Consider the following 17,503-nt stretch of genomic DNA (forward strand, 5'->3'; position numbering starts at 1 on the left):
GTTAGTGTCCCCTCTGGAAACACCAAAGATGGAAAGATGGATAAGAGTTGTAGTTTATCACTCCCCAAGCCATAAGACCTGGGAAGGGGCCAGTGTGTCTTGGACAAATGCATTCTGTGAGACAGTACTCACCAGGTCTATGTTGTATGTGCTAGTGACCATCATTTGTGTGCAGGTGGAATCTCTTGTCATTGCTGAAGACTACAGACCGCCATCCCATCTCCCAAGTGATCCTCTGACAGCACCAGTTGAGCTGTGCACATTGATGTTGTGGCATGAGCATAAGATGGACTAGAGGGGTGTGTGCCCATAGTCCCACAGCTAATAACTGGTTTGCAGCAGTTTGTCTTAACATGTCTGGGCTCACAAGCCCTCTTACCTGGGCTGTGGTGGCTGTATGATTGGCCACTGCTGCCCTTACAGTATGATGATCCTGGAGGGGATCCAGACCTGTCAATGGGCGTGAGAAAGTTGACATGACCACTGATACCAGCATCAGTGCACAACTGATGCAGCACATCCAACTTGTGTGGCAGTTCTCTGAAAGGACCATCCAGCGACTCAGAAGGCCACAGTTTGACCCCTTTCAAACTTACTAGTCGGCTATAGGATGTGCGAGTGCATCTCTGTGGCATGGTTGATTGCGTGCTTCACATGTTTGCCAACACTGAGTCTTCTGTGTGTGAGCATTCCTTTTAAGAAGGTAGACACAGATGGTGCTGTGGTAGCTATGCCACTACACTATCTGTTGACAGATGCCATTGAAACCCGTATCGGTACGTCCACTATCCCCCAAGTGACATATGCTGTCATTGGATCAAAATAAATGTCATGTTTCCAGGTATACTACCTTTTTTCCACTAGCGGTGTATGTTTGTTGTATTGGTGATTGATGTTTACGTGGACATGGTAGGATGGTCTAGCAGTTTGAGAATGGTACTTAAACTGCACATCCAGTAGATGACTAGTTACAGCTGTGGACTAGTGTATACAATGTGGAAGTGGGTCTCTGGAGAATATCCAAGAAATAGGACAAGGCATTCCATATCATGCAATACACTCCTGGAAATTGAAATAAGAACACCGTGAATTCATTGTCCCAGGAAGGGGAAACTTTATTGACACATTCCTGGGGTCAGATACATCACATGATCACACTGACAGTACCACAGGCACATAGACACAGGCAACAGAGCATGCACAATGTCGGCACTAGTACAGTGTATATCCACCTTTCGCAGCAATGCAGGCTGCTATTCTCCCATGGAGACGATCGTAGAGATGCTGGATGTAGTCCTGTGGAACGGCTTGCCATGCCATTTCCACCTGGTGCCTCAGTTGGACCAGCGTTCGTGCTGGACGTGCAGACCACGTGAGACGACGCTTCATCCAGTCCCAAACATGCTCAATGGGGGACAGATCCGGAGATCTTGCTGGCCAGGGTAGTTGACTTACACCTTCTAGAACACGTTGGGTGGCACGGGACACATGCGGACGTGCATTGTCCTGTTGGAACAGCAAGTTCCCTTGCCGGTCTAGGAATGGTAGAACGATGGGTTCGATGACGGTTTGGATGTACCGTGCACTATTCAGTGTCCCCTCGACGATCACCAGAGATGTACGGCCAGTGTAGGAGATCGCTCGCCACACCATGATGCCGGGTGTTGGCCCTGTGTGCCTCGGTCGTATGCAGTCCTGATTGTGACGCTCACCTGCACGGCGCCAAACACGCATACGACCATCATTGGCACCAAAGCAGAAGCGACTCTCATCGCTGAAGACGACACGTCTCCATTCGTCCCTCCATTCACGCCTTTCGCGATACCACTGGAGGCGGGCTGCACGATGTTGGGGCGTAAGCGGAAGACGGCCTAACGGTGTGCGGGACCGTAGCCCAGCTTCATGGAGACGGTTGCGAATGGTCCTCGCCGATACCCCAGGAGCAACAGTGTCCCTAATTTGCTGGGAAGTGGCGGTGTGGTCCCCTATGGCACTGCATAGGATCCTACAGTCTTGGCGTGCATCCGTGCATCGCTGCGGTCCGGTCCCAGGTCGACGGGCACGTGCACCTTCCGCCGACCACTGGCGACAACATCGATGTACTGTGGAGACCTAACGCCCCACGTGTTGAGCAATTCGGCGGTACGTCCACCCGGCCTCCCGCATGCCCACTATACGCCCTCGCTCAAAGTCCGTCAACTGCACATACGGTTCACGTCCACGCTGTCGCGGCATGCTACCAGTGTTAAAGACTGCGATGGAGCTCCGTATGCCACGGCAAACTGGCTGATACTGACGGTGGCGGTGCACAAATGCTGCGCAGCTATCGCCATTCGACGGCCAACACCGCGGTTCCTGGTGTGTCCGCTGTGCCGTGCGTGTGATGATTGCTTGTACAACCCTCTCGCAGTGTCCGGAGCAAGTATGGTGGGTCTGACACACTGGTGTCAATGTGTTCTTTTTTCCATTTCCAGGAGTGTATATGCAACCATTGCTTAAGTAAATGTTCCGTATTGTACAGTGCAAAAAGAAATGCTGTCTGAGCAGAGCTATTTTTGAGAACATTTGTACAAGCTATGGTTAATATTAAAAGTACACTTGTACCTGTTATAAGATGTGTGTAGAAGGAAGTGAAGTCTTATGTGAATAAGCTGCTATTTTTCATTCCAACATTCAACATTATCAAAAGTGCAGAAACTTATTGTTTTTTATTATAATCATTTCTGAAATTACTGGATCAAAGAAGTTTAGTAGAGTCCAGCTTTGGAGACAGTTGCAGGTAGAAGTATACAATATTGTCTAGGGTGTAAGACATAGTTAATTAATTAATCATCACAAATTATCATTGGAGGAAGCCCATCAGAAAGGTACTGCCCAAGAAATGTACCTTTACTCAAAATAGCAGAGGGATGAGCATTGCCGCATGAGCACTGTAAAGCAGCTCATGCAGACAAATTCTGTAACAACAAAGTAAAACTAATGCTAATCTACTCACATTGACAAATTTGGCAATTACTTTTAGATTACTGGACATTCTGGAAGAAAAATAATAGTTCCGGGGGGGGGGGGGGGCATTGCCACTTCTTGTACACAGTTCAGTTGTAGGGTTGTTGTTGCTTTTTTTTCCCCTCCAAAGATCTTTTTAATATATACATTAGTAGTGCAGAATTTAGATCCCTGAGTGCAAATATATGAATGAATTGTAAACTGAGTGAGTAACGAGGTAGCTTTTTCACTGTGTTTTTTTAAAATGTGGGGATTTTCAGTTTCCTGTCTGGTTTTTTCACCAGATATAAAACTGAATTCTGAACCTCAGAGAAGACTCCATGAAAATTAATTTTTACTTCTAGCATTGTGACTGTGAATTGCAGAGTTCATGCTAAATTCTCTCTTGCACCATGCTGAGCCTTATAGATGTGAGGATTCCCCATTAAATGGTGGAAACACATGGTACTCTGGTAGCTATTCCACTATGCTATATGTTGGTGGACAATGTCGAAACCATTATCTATTCTCTTGGTAGCATATGCCATTATCAGATAAAAATTGACATCATCTTTCCAGGTGTACTTCTTTTTTACTGAGCAACATATTTGTTGGGTGCAGCTGAACTTTTACATCCACTTACGTTCTTTATGGCAGTTGGCACCTCACACAAGTTAAGGCAGCTATGTTCAGAGCCAGAATGCAAAGTTTTGTAAGGAGTTTGTTACATATTCTGTAGCACTCTGGGAAAATGTAGATATCACAATCACACAACTGGACATAAATTTCTTAACAGCACCGCAGAAAGTGTAGGAAAACTAGGTTTGACATGGAATTTATTAGTTTATGTGTCTACAGACGAAGCACAAGATATGTTGGGTAATAAATCAGGATCTGTAGTGCAACTGAATGGGAAAATAAAAAAAACTTTCCAGTAGCTGATTCGCACTGATCTGCAGTGTGAAGTAATGTATTTGCAATGTGACAGGCAGATTTTTCCAAACATTTCCATCGAGTTTGATTTCCCCATTCACACAAATAATTACACAGCTCCTCACCCTATTCCCTGTGATGATGGAGGGGGTACAATGCTTGCTGCTTGCAGGCCTGCACTCATCATCTGCTTTTGGTGCACGTTTGTTGTGAAGCTCCACTCCAAATTAATAAAAATCTCCTAACTGCTCTTAATTTTAGTAGTTCTTCTCAAGATATTGACTGTTGTTTATTATGCAGTAGCAAACTGCCAGTCATTCCTCACTTAGTTCATTATAAGACATTACAGCAAACTACAACTCATTCATTACTTAGTCATTTATAAGCTGAAAAGGTTTTTAAAAATGTCTTCCATTATATTCTCATATCAGTAATGCACAGTAAATGCTACTGCTTTCACTATTTGTACGCATGTGTTGTCCTAAATTGTTTTGTTTAAACTTCAGATACATATTTTTTTTTTACAATTATATCAGTCTTTGCAATAAATTTCTTAGGTGATATTCAATACACCGTACCTATTCCTGAAGCTCCTTTTGAGTTTAGCTATTTAGTCATAAATGTCAACAAGAAAATATGCTTACTGTAACCTAACCAAAACTTTTATATTTCAGTTTAATGTGGTATTGATAATCTCTGTATTACTGATACAATTTCTTATGTGCCAAATAATTTTTTCTTCTGATTTCCATTTTCTCTCTTCCTTATTCTTGTTTCTTTTCCCTTATTCTTATTTCTTTTCAAAAGGAAATATGTATTGTATACATCTGAGACCCCATGTTGTAATATATGTAAACTATTAATTTTTTCACTTATACATTTGCAGAGTGGTAATCATCTCTTGGTGACCTACCGATGTCAGGTTAATGTGACAAGACTTGAAGTGAAGCTTCGAACAGTAGAAGGACAGTATGGAACACTAAGGGCATATGTAACTCCACTTGCTCAGCCAAAGAGTTGCACACTGAAAACATTTGCCATCAAGCCACTCTCTTTACATGCCCGCTGCCACCATCCCGATCAAACAAGGTTAGTACAATTATAATAGCAGATATGGAAGCATGTGGCCCGCCTTTCTGCCTTGTTTTGGATGACTAGTTGCAATATTAAATTAATTGCTGTGGAAATGTAGTTACCTTTCCATTAGTGAATCAGCTAATAAAAGTGTCTCATGAATTTACAGACCATTTAATGTTCTGACACTGAAAGGATCCTTCAGCCTGGCAGAAATACATACGTGGATATGCTTTTGCTTGCCTGAAGTTCCAGAGAAGCCACCTATGAATGAAAAAAATGTTCTTGCATTTAAATCAGCCTTCACTGATACTATGTTGATTTGTTCTTACTGGTGAGTTATATAATTGCAAGATTAATACTTGATATGAAGCCAAATTATTTCTTTATTTGTTGTATTTGCTTGATGGTTTTTCATTATTATTGCAATTTACTGAAAGGTTTCAGCTCTTTGAAATATAAATTTTTTTATAAATTGGCATGAGAAGTTCTATAGTTCCCACTATGTCTGGTAAGAGGAGCAAGTTGGGTGTTCTCTACATATTAGTTTCTCAGATTATTTTGTGTCAGTTTTTATGTGTGATTGTAGGTTGTCACTGATCTGTTATTGACTCTTGGGAATGTCCTTGAATTGTGGTGTAGAACATTACAGATACTTTTCTTACTGTCATTATCATGCATTTCTATGACATATTGACCATAATCCGTGCAAGATTGTTTATTAAGCTGTTGTCAGAGATGCCTCATTAAATGCCAGAAATTACTGTGATGTTATTGAAGTCCATATATTCCTGCTTATAGTTATGCAGAGCTCTTCTCAGCTGGAATCTACACCTGCCATTTATCGAGTTGTCAGTAATATGAATTTGTAATGTTTCTGTTGAAATGAAGTTAGTTGCAGGTGAAGATTGACTGCAACTTTACCTTCAGTCCCTTCTGTATCTTCTGTTAATGGCTCCAGATTTTCTGCACTTCAAAATAAAAGTGTTGTGTTGGAACACTTTCCACTTGTCTTGGAATGTAGTATTGATCACAGACCATTTTTAATTGGCTCAAAAAGTGATAAATGAAGTTACTATATTTCTCAACAAGAGTGCAGAGGCCTCAATTAACACAATATCTGTTGAATAAAATCTTTCATTTGACATGAGTAAATCCATTACTGCAAATCAATTGAAGGTAACTTTTCCATACCAGAGATATTATAACAGTTTTAACTTAACTCTTTTTGAATCTGTAACATTATGTCACCAGCAGCTACTATGCATTCATGAAAATAATCAATTTTTGAAAATCAATAAAATTGGATAGATAAAAAATCTGTTCACTTAGCAGCAGCAGAAGAAATCACATAAAAAAGTTATGGAAGTGTGCAAGCTCTTGGAGCCAGTGATTTCTTCCTCCAGCAGAAAGGTTAAAGGAGAAGGAAGAAAGGAAGAGCAATGAAAGAAAAGGTTGGGCAAGTATTAGGAAATGAGGAGAGATATGGAAAAGTCACCCAGAACACCAATAACAGGGCAAGATGAGAAGGGAAGACTGATTGTTGGATACTGCCCTGAATGAGATTTGAAAAACTGAGAGCTTAAGGGTGGAAGATAGGGTAAAAAGCAAGACAGATATCACTGACAAAACATCACGCAACAGTTAAATAAGAGAAGAAACCTAGGTGTATTTACAATCTAGACAGGTGAGGATATGGTGAAGAAAAATAGATGGGTCAGGAAATAAAAAATATAAAAAACTGAAAGGGAGGGAAGAAAAGGAATAGTTACTGAAAAGAAATGCTGAGACCCAAGAAATTAACATAAATTTTGGTAAGATGAGTGATGAGAGCTAAGGACATGTATTGCCAGTTCCCAGCTGCAGAGTTCTGAGAATCTGATGTCAGGTGGGAGAATCCAGGTGGCACATGTGATCAAGCAGGTACCGAGGTCACAAATGTCATGTTCCAGGGCATGTTCTGTACCAGGATATTGTGTGTTGCCAGTACACATTCCGTCAATGCCCAATGTTGTATTCATACTGCTGTAGAAGGCCAAACAGGGTTTACGTACCAGCTAGTACACAACACAGCCCTCCCTTTGATAGTGTAGTGCAGTAAATGATTATCTGAACGACCCCTTAGCTAAACTGTTCTATTTGTACATTACACACAAGGCCGCGACCCCCCACCCTCCCTCTTCCCCGATCCTGTGATGATTTTCCTGACCTAAAAGGTTAGAGGAGGGAAAGTTTGCAACCAGATAGCCAATGAGTACAAGACTGGTAAGTCGACAATTGCTGATACAAAAAAATGAAAGATGAGCCGCAAGTTTTTGAACTATGAAGCTTGCCGCAAACACAGATCTTGATCACGTAGAGTACTTATCTCTGGTCCCATTTTATGTGAAAAGGCAATTCAGTTTTATGAAAAGTTCAGATGGCTGATGAATTTTAAAGCAATCATGGGTTGGTTGAAAAATGCTTTAAGTCAAGACATGACATCCGTGAGCTTCTAACACAAGGAGAAAAACTATCTACTGGTTCTTTAGCAGCTGATTCTTTGAAAATCATACTAAGGGACATATTGAGGGAAGTGGATTATGCTCTCAAAAGTGTTTGCAATGCTGACAAAACAGGACTCAACTGCACAGTTTTACCAGAAAAACTCTTGCTTCACAGTCATGAATTAGCAGCATGGACCTAAAATAAGCAAGGATCTTATTACTGCTTTAGTTTATGCTAATGCTACTGGTAGATACAGGTTCCCCATGCTCATCAATGGTAAAAGTAAGGAACTGTGTTGCTTCAAACACATTGAAATGTCTATGATGCCTATTGTTTAATTCTCATAAATGAGCACCTGTCTCGAAGGTTTTATGGAAGTTTTTTTTACCCTCTGTGAATGCTCACTAGTTAAAAATTGGCAAAAGGGAGGGAACATTACTGCTCCTTGACAACACACCACCTCATCCATCCTGTAACATCCTAAACAAACAGAGCAACTTCATAAAAGTGGCTTCACTTCCTCATAACATAACCTCATTTATTCTACCCATTCACTAAGGCATTATTGGGACTTTCAGATGCTGTTACAGAAAAGAATTATTACATAAATTGTTAGAAAGACAAAAGAAGGAACAGCTATTTTTGCTGTGATGGGCAAAATGTCAGACTGAATGGATCTCCTAAAATAATGCCCTAAAATGGCTACCACCAAGTTACCAGTTGGAATAATTGGGCATAGACAGAGGATGTATACTGGCAACATACAATATCTTGTTGCAGAGAATGCTGTACAACATGACAGATTGTGACCTCAACACCTGTTTGACCACATGTGCCACCTGGATTCTCCTCCCTGGCATCAGTTTCTCAGAAGTCCACAGATGGAAACTGGCACTAGAACATGCTCTTGATTCTCGTCACACACCTCACCAAAATGTATTTTAATATCTTCGGCCTCAGCATTTCTATTCCTTTTTTCCACCTCCTCTTTACTTTTTTATTTTTCTATTTTTCCTCACCCCACCATCGTCTATCTACTACATATAATGTACTTAGCTTTCTGCTCTTATATAACAGTTGCATGAGGCTTTGTCAGTGATATCTGTCTTGCTTATTACCCCGTCTTTCACTCTTAACTCTCAGGTTTTCAAATCTGAGCCAGTGCAGTCCCCAGCAATCAGTCTTTCCTTCTCATCTTGTGCATTAAATCTCCTCTGACTCAGGGTTCTGGGCAACTTTTCCATAACTCTCCACATTTCCCAAATTTTGCCAGACCTATTGCTTCACCCTCTTCCTTTCCCTTCAACCTTTCTGACAGAGCAAGGAATCACTGATATCAAGAGCTTGCACATTTCCATAACTTTTTATGTGTTTTCTCCTGCCATTCCTTGGTGAGTAGATTTTTTTGTGCACCCAGTAATATTATATCTGTGTATTCAGTGCTACAGAAACTCTAATATTTGTGAATCTTGCAACACCAAGAAAGGCTGACCCTAATGAATACAAATTTGGAAATGTATGTAGAGCAGTATACTGCCCATAATTAATAAGGTAGTAAAGAGCTGGTGTGTACATATAGGCCCAGTGGTGTCCTCTCTTGTGTTACTCATAAAACTTTTATAGTCTAAGTGTGAATATTATAAAGCTAAATGAAGTTACTCACTTATATATCATTGGTAATCTACAGTGATAGTAGCTACCTTTCTCAGCCTGCTGAAGGTCTCGCAATACCTTTCTCAGTATGCTGAAAGTCTGGCAAAGGCTTTCTCACCGGCACTACAAACAGATTTCAGTGCCATATCCCCACACACTCATAACCTCCCATCACCCCCAGGAACCAGCTACAAAGGAGCAACTCCTTGTCACTCAATACCACCCCAGATTGGAACAACTGAACCACATCCTTCAACAGGGTTTTGATTATCTATTATCATGCCCTGATATGAGGAACATCATACCCAAGATCCTTCCCACCCCTCCTAAAGTGGTATTCCAACAGCCACCCAACTTCCACAACATTCTAGACCATTTCTATGCCATTCCCAATCCCAATCCCTTGCCACAAGGATCATATTCCTGTAGAACACCAGGTGGAATACCTGCCCAATCCACCAGCACTTCCTATTCTAGTCCTGTCACAGATTTATCCTACACTATCAGGGTGCGGGCGACCAATGAAAGCAGCAATTTCTTGTACCAGCTGTGCCGCAATCATCACTCAACTTTTAAATTGGTACGACTACCAACCAGCTATCCACTAGGATGAATGGCCGCTGCCAAATTGTGGCGTAGAGCAAAGTGAACCACCCTGTTGGACAATATGCAATTGAAGATAACATGCTTGATTTCAATGGTTGCTTCACAAACCCAGCTACCTAATCCTTCCCTCCATCACCAGCTCTTTCGAACTGCGCAGATGGGAGTTATCCTTACAACGCATTCTCCACTCCTGAAATCATCCAGGCCTCAACATACAGTAACCAACTGCTACCACAGCTTCCACCCAACAATTGCTGCCCCCTCTGTCCTTTCATCACCTCCCAACTCACATCCCCTCATCCACTTGTGCACAGCACTGCTGTCCGCCAATGCACCCACTGATCTTTTCCCCTTCTGTGCTTCTTTTCTCCTTTCTACTCCATGCTCCCGTTGATGCTTTTCAGTTTCAGTCTGGCCTGGGCAGCCAGAGAAATCAGTGAGGAACTTGCATGACTGAATACCTAATGTGTAAAAATCTTTATTGGGCTGTTAGAGGCAGTTGTACCTACAGTATTCCATGCCTCTTTCATGGACTGTAGAGTCATCTGCCCAGTGTTAGAAAGGCTTGTACCTACAGTATTCCATTCCTCTTTCATGGACTGTATGAGTCATCTGCCCAGTGTTAGAAAGGCCACACTTACAGGGGATATTGAGAATCCCCATTCTACGGAGCATTAAACCATCTTTGGTGGAACCCAAAAGTGCTGCTGTTTTCAGTGGATGACAAAAAATCACACTAACCTTACACTTGGTGAGGATCCAACCTGTTTATGATGTCAGGCTTTCCACATGTAATAGGAAAGCCATGGATTTAAATCTTTCTGTCTTCTCCCTCTTTATTTGTGTCCAAATTACATTTTATTCATAGTGTCTTCTGTATCTGTTGTGGACAATACACATTTGCATTGTTTGCTTCAAAACCTCCCCTTAAATGTAAAAACTCTTCCTGCAGACTGCTCTCATCAGCAATGCTATGTGCTCTGAGAACCAAACTTCTGCAAAGACTCATCATCTGGGAAGGTCGTGTGACATCTTTGCATGTAAGTATAAGTCCATATGAGTCAGCTTCTGATGAACTGAGAGTTGCAAAGTGCCATCATCTTTGCGGCGAACCAAAACATCTAAAAATGGCAGACATCCCTCTCAGTTGATTAACATTATAAACTATTTTTTTTTCTCCAATGGATGGAATGTAAGTGGTTTAAAGATTCCTGCAAAGTATCCTCACTGGGGCCAGGCTACAAATGTTTCATTGTATCTCCAAAGTACTGTGGGCTTCAAACTAGCAGATTTGATTGCCGTTTCTTCGCAGTCACCCCTAAAAAAACGTCACCAAATGTAATGCAGACATCATTAGTTTGTACAAAAAGTTTGTTATTAAGAAATAAGAAAATGTTTGAACAAAACAGAAGTCTGTTTAATAATATTTTTGTCAGTAATAGATAAAGATTCTTAAAGAGTAACCTTGGTGAATAAGGAAAGCACATTAAAGTTGACTAATAAATCAGAACTGTTCAGAATCGGTGATTTAAGTTTCCCAATGAAGTTTTGGATGTGTGAAGATTAAAACCAAGTGGTGCAGTTACTCCAAAGCTTTATGGACTACCCTAAAATTCATAATAAAGCTGTTATCATGGGAGCAGTGGTGTTTAACACTGGCTCTGCAAATTACAACTATGCCAAATGCTTAGTGTCGACATAAGACATCTTGTGGGAAAATTTACTCAGAACATGGCAACTCTGTGTACTCCATTGGTAAACTCAAATCACCGAGACTGAACAGTTTTGATTTATTATTCAGCTTTGACGGGATATCCTTATTCATCGAGGTTCCCTTCTTAATATCCTTATCTGTTATTGGCAAATGGTTTGATAAAGAGTTTTTTGTTTAACTTTGTTTAAAAATGTTCTGACAGCAACTTTTTATCTAACTCTTTTTTTTAAAAAAAAGAGAATGACATTGTAGCCATAGATAGTATCTTGTGGCTCTTGGTGGTCATTTAGTTTGTGGAGAACTTCGAGGAAAGGTGTTGCTAGTTTGAAAACCACATTATTCCGGAGATACGTTGACAAGGTGTTTGTAGTATGGCACCATGGTGAGGTTATATTATGAGAATTATTAAACCATCTGAATACTGTCCTTTAAAAAATTTAGTTTACAATGGAAATTGAAAAAGAGGGATGCCTTTTATTTTTGGAAGTTCTGGTTCATCACAAAGATGATGGTACTTTAGAATACACAGTTTATTGAAAGGTGACTTCTCTTATGGACTTACATTTACATACAAATAGCCTTCAAGATGATAAATGTTCTTGAACTGTGGTTCTGAGAGCCCATAGCATTGGTGATGAGAGTAGTCCCTTAAACTTAAAAGGGAGTTTTTGAAGCAAATGGATATTCTCCACAACAGATACACAAGGTGCAATGAATGTAACTAATTTGGACATTCTTGAAAGAAGACAAAGGACTTAAATCCACAGTTCTTCTGCCATATGTAGGAAGTATATCATCCAACTTAGGACAGATTGTTACCAGAAACAAACTTAAAGTGATTTATTACCCTCCACTGAAAAAATCAGCACTTTTCGAACCTGTAAAAGATGATTTAACGCTCTGCAGTGTGGTGATGTACAAGATCCCTGCAAGTGTGGCTTTTTGTACTTCAGGCAGGCAACTTGTATAGTCCATGAAAGATGCATGAAACACTGTAATTACATCACCTCTTAAGCCCAATAAATCGGCTGTGGCAGCACATGGCACTAGCACTTGTCTCTCATGTTGAATGGTACTTAAGATAAGTAAATAAATTAGAGAAATTAGAAAATAAATGAAAAACTTAGTTTAGTTTAGAAGAATTTTACACTGGCAAACAACGGACAAAGCAGCAGTGGGAACGACCGACGCTTGCAAGTCAGCATAGCACGTTCAGGAGAAGCTGTCAATTCAGCCGTCAGAGCATCGCCCGACCAGCTCACGTGTTTCTCAGTTGTCACATGTGAGCAAAGGCCCTCGCCTTCATTCCAAGAGCCAATGACCGACATTAAGAAGATTCCTCGAGAAGCTTTTCAACGTGACAGACGAGGCAATGACCGTGAAGTCGTTCACCTCCAGTGAACTGAAGTGAATAAATATGCGAGACGCAGTGGTCCGGACAAGAAAAGAAGAAGAGTATCAGTAGTTTTCAGCCAGTTTCGGTGCTGAAGACCGTAATGCAAGAAGAGACTACATCATGCACAGATGCACCAAGTCCGCCGCTGTAATGGAATACCAGGCAGCAGCCTCAGCGCCAGAAGACAGAAGTTAAAAGGTATTTGAAATCTGATTTTTACATACCCAGATGACTCGTGAGGACGGGAAGGAGACGGACTCACATCAGCAGTCACCTGTGAGCTGAGATGAAGATCTGACAGCCGAAAACTGGCAAACGGGAGTCCGTTGTTCGAGTCCGGGACACTGGCCTTCCCCTGCCGCGCCGCTCCGCTGGCCGACACACAACACATGCAGTCGCTTAGAGAAGGGAAACACTGGGACGCCACATTCAAGGTATCACTGTCTGATGGACGACTTCACTCTCAATAATTAAACGGGCCACAGCACGATGCGTGTCTCCAGCCAACTGGGCGAGATAGCAACACGAGATACACACCGCCAGGCGTAATCAGACGCTGCCGCAGCAGAAGGCTTCGCAAACGACACAGCTGCCCCTCTCCGAGGCAGAACATCGAGTAAGAAAACAGTTGTACAAAACTTTCAATAAAAGTTATCTTATGTAAAAATGCTGTTTAATTTATTTAGTATTTTCACCCTGACATAATGCCTTAGAATCAAATGCCCTTTGCAGTAATGCTTAACCTGACAATTGACTAGCATCAAAAGAGAAAATCCAGTTACATTTAGTGACAGAACTGTTACACTCAGTATGTCAAAATTGTAGTGTTGGCTTAATTTTTTTGAAAGAAGAAGTTGGAATTCATTTAATGAAGAATTTAAATAATAATGATAATGGTATCAGACTGGAAAAATCGTGGAATCATGCACTTTTTTTTATAAACTCTCAAAGAAGTCACTATAGTGCGGCTCATAATGATACATCAGTATCCCACCATGGTTTAACTACATAGCCACAGATTCAATTTATGCATATTTCTTTGCCATCAATCAACGTCTCTGGTGCTTGTGTATATGTGGCCCCATGCACAGTGGTTGGTTCATGTGTTTAAAAGGACAGAGCGAGTGTTGTAGCTCTAATGCATCAGCTCAGTCTAAAGGCATTTGAAAAATATGCAGCTAAAATATCAGGGGAAAAAATAGGGTTGGTGCAGTTGAATGCCCAATATTTTAATGGATCAGTCATACCATAAAAAAATATGAAGATGCACATCTCTTCTGTAATTTGTAAGGTAAAATGGTAGGCTTCCTATTTTTACTCATATGACCTGGTAATCTCCACTTTTCACCAGTCACAGTCCCAAAATCAATCTAACAAAAACTCAAATTAATAAATTTCAAAAAGTCTGCAAAAAATTACTGCATCTTTACTTGTCTGAATAAATGAAGTAAACATTATGTCACTAAAGCACTGAAAGCTGCTGCTTTGCACTCATCATATTCCCCCATGTATGCGACTAGCAGTAAGGTTGCACAATCTGATTCTCTCACTCATTCAACAATTTCAGCAATTCACACTTCACACATACCCAACATTAATCTTCTCTTTGACTCAGACAGTATAAAAAATTACAATAATTGCATGCAACAAATGAAATAATAGTGATTGTGTGAAACTGAAAACATTACGCAAATTTCAGCTTTTTAACCAAAATGATGTTTAGTTAGTTATTTAATGATAGAGTATTTATGTGAATTATTACATTGATTTTTACACAAAACACATTAACATGTCAGGAAATTATCAGCATCTGAGAGCATTTTATAAGGTACTGTGTCACTAAGTGTGGGAGGTAAGATTCTGACAGAGTCTCAATAGACAATGTACACCTCACAGATGTTACAAGGCAGGTCTTCAGATCCCTCATGATAGCATTTAAATGACATCGCTTGGTGTTCTATAATCCAGTGGGCAACTTAAGGTACTGATCACCCCTTCTTGCCATTAAGAGAGAATGTGACGCACGTCTGAGCGCCAAATAATCGTTTGAGGATAGATATTGGCAGACTGAACAGTGTACGGAATCTGATATACCCCACTCATTATTGAAGACAAAGCACACACTACTGAACTGAGAATGGAATTTTGCCTTCATTGAACAAGTGGTTTTATGTAGAAATCTTCTGTATTGAGGGAGGTTTCCAGTCAAAAATCACAAATTATGCAACTCAAAAAGCCACTAAAAAATTTGCTTCGTGCCATTTATTTCAGTAAACTGCAACACTGTTTTCTTTCATGTTCTAGGAAAGGAGGAGCTGAGTTCAAGTCTGACAATATATCAACCATATCAATTTTGAAGGATGTCCTTACAAGAGAAGCTACAAAAAAGAAAATTAAATTAGATATTTTATGTGGTAAGTTGTTAAAGGTTCAATATGCAAGATCTATGAAGGTAAGATGATAAAGTGAAGCATAATTTGAATCTGTGGTTCCCAAGCTACGTATGTTTTATTGTGTGCATTTATCTCTTGCAACTACTTAGTCATATGATATTTTTTCATGTTGTCTCAATTTTCTGTGAGTGAAACATATTTTTAGAAGGCTCATAAACTATTGTGTAACTTAGAATAATTCTATTGCCAATTTTATATTCCTTAATCTTTATGATATTGTCCTGTGCAGGATTTGCCAAACATATGGGGTCAATATTTTACAGACGGTAGAGAATTGTAAACAGGAAGTAATGGTTGGGAATGAAAATTTAATTTTTTTATTGACTCAACAATCTTATACTTTACAACAATAACAACTTAAACTCATACCAACTGTTCATGTGTTGAGCACCAGACTCAGGGACTATGTTACAAAATAACCCAGAGACAGAATTGAAATACAGGTTCCAAATCATTTGGCAGCATTATTTCAAATGTTGCTTTTGGCAACTGCTCCATCAGAACTCTTCACGGTGTGTTATTCTTGAAAGTGTGTACAGCACAGGCAAGTTAATAGGTGCTCATTGATGAATGTTGTCCTACACGCTTGAATACCATTCCCTCAAATTCTGTAGTAGAACAATTCATTCACAATATTCTTGGCAAGATCTCTGTGGCCTGAATAACTTCTGTTTCTATCCATGATGATAAATCTCTTGCATTTAGAATTATGTTCATTGGTGAATAATGCAACCAGTCACAAACACTTTGGAAGTGCTTTACTTCAATGCCACAACCAGTTTTGGGCCATCTTGCCCATCTTCAGATGACTAATATTTCTGATTGCACTAATGTTTTTGTCAGCAGCATATCATCTGCTACTGCACAGAATGAGAATATTTGAATGTTTAGTGCCACGTTTTACGTTGTTCTGTTAGTAAAAGCATTCTAATGTTCCTTGTATTTATTTTTGTCTTGTTCAGATCTGTATGCTTTTCCAGGACAATGTATAAGCTGTTGCAGTGAAAACAGCAGACATATTTTAAATCAATCACTGTGGCATGCAAAACATTCATATGATCTGAAGATGAACATGATAGCCTAAGACTTTTCATGGCTTTGAAAGTAAGCATTTTAAAAGTATTAGCCATCTAAAGACGTGCATGATAGCCCAAAACCAGTCACAGCATTGAATTACAGCATTTTAGAAGTAATTATGGCTGGTTGTGTGTTGACCAACAATTATGAGCAGCTGTAGAGTTCATGAGATCCAGCATGCATAAAATAAAATTATGTCTTTTGTGAAAGTTTTGTCTGTACACTTGTTTGAGTTTCTGGGCATTACTTTCTGCTGCACCATACAAGAAATGCATGACTGCAAGTTCTTGTAATGATTAGTCCTCTATCTTCAACAAACAGTCATGTATTAACCAAGGATAAACACCATGGACACATCAAAGACAACACAATATCGTTTTTTAAGGTGGCACCGCCAATGTTAAGGCGATAGACAGTTGCTTGTAATGAAATATAAGCAGTTTACAAGCACCTGCATTGCTTATTGAGCACCTCTAACCACTTGAAATATTCATTTCCAATCATCAGTTTAGGATCCTCTGCTGTTTGTATAATTCTTGACCCTAAACATTTGGAAGACCCGGTATGTCTTTAATTTTTTTTCCTGCTGTTTTGCACATGGTGATAATATCATTGCACATCATAAAGTTACACCAATGACAGATTAGATGGTGTTGAATATTGAACAAATGATTTTGCATTTTGAACTTAACTGCCTTGAATCAAGTAGACTTAATGTCCAAATACAATTAATTAATGCGAGACTCACCTAAAAACCATACATTTTTAAAATAAAATGGGAAAATAACTATGATTGATGGCATGGCTTTATGCTAACACTTGCAAAAATTGGACTACAGCAAACACTTTTCACTGTTTGTTGGCAGGAACACAGTCTGCTGCCATTCATTGGCAAAGATCTGGATTCTAGTCCTGAGTCACGGAACAGTTTTAATCTGTCATGAAGGTTCTTTTCTTATATTTCTGGGATCCTTTCTGCCAGTCCATGTTGTATTCTTAACAAAACGAAAAGCTAAGCAATTGTTGGGTGAGACAGATATTGGCATCAGTTGTGCTGGTACAGGGTAGTTACTGGACTGTCAAACCTGAGGGAGAGATATGGTACACAGGTGATGCTTACTTGAT

General features: G+C 40.0%; 1 protein-coding gene across 1 annotated transcript in view; it reads left to right on the forward strand.

Annotated features, from left to right (window-relative positions):
• LOC126281937 (Bardet-Biedl syndrome 7 protein homolog) overlaps positions 1-17,503 on the forward strand; it is a 118,547-nt gene that overhangs the window by 93,745 nt on the left and 7,299 nt on the right. Inside the window, exons 11-13 of the mRNA XM_049981283.1 lie at positions 4,805-5,007; positions 5,162-5,326; positions 15,153-15,262. Coding sequence (XP_049837240.1) covers positions 4,805-5,007; positions 5,162-5,326; positions 15,153-15,262 — 478 coding nt within the window. The remainder of the gene's footprint in view (positions 1-4,804; positions 5,008-5,161; positions 5,327-15,152; positions 15,263-17,503) is intronic.

Source organism: Schistocerca gregaria, chromosome 7 (assembly GCF_023897955.1).
Source record: "Schistocerca gregaria isolate iqSchGreg1 chromosome 7, iqSchGreg1.2, whole genome shotgun sequence".
Classification (NCBI taxonomy): domain Eukaryota; kingdom Metazoa; phylum Arthropoda; class Insecta; order Orthoptera; family Acrididae; genus Schistocerca; species Schistocerca gregaria.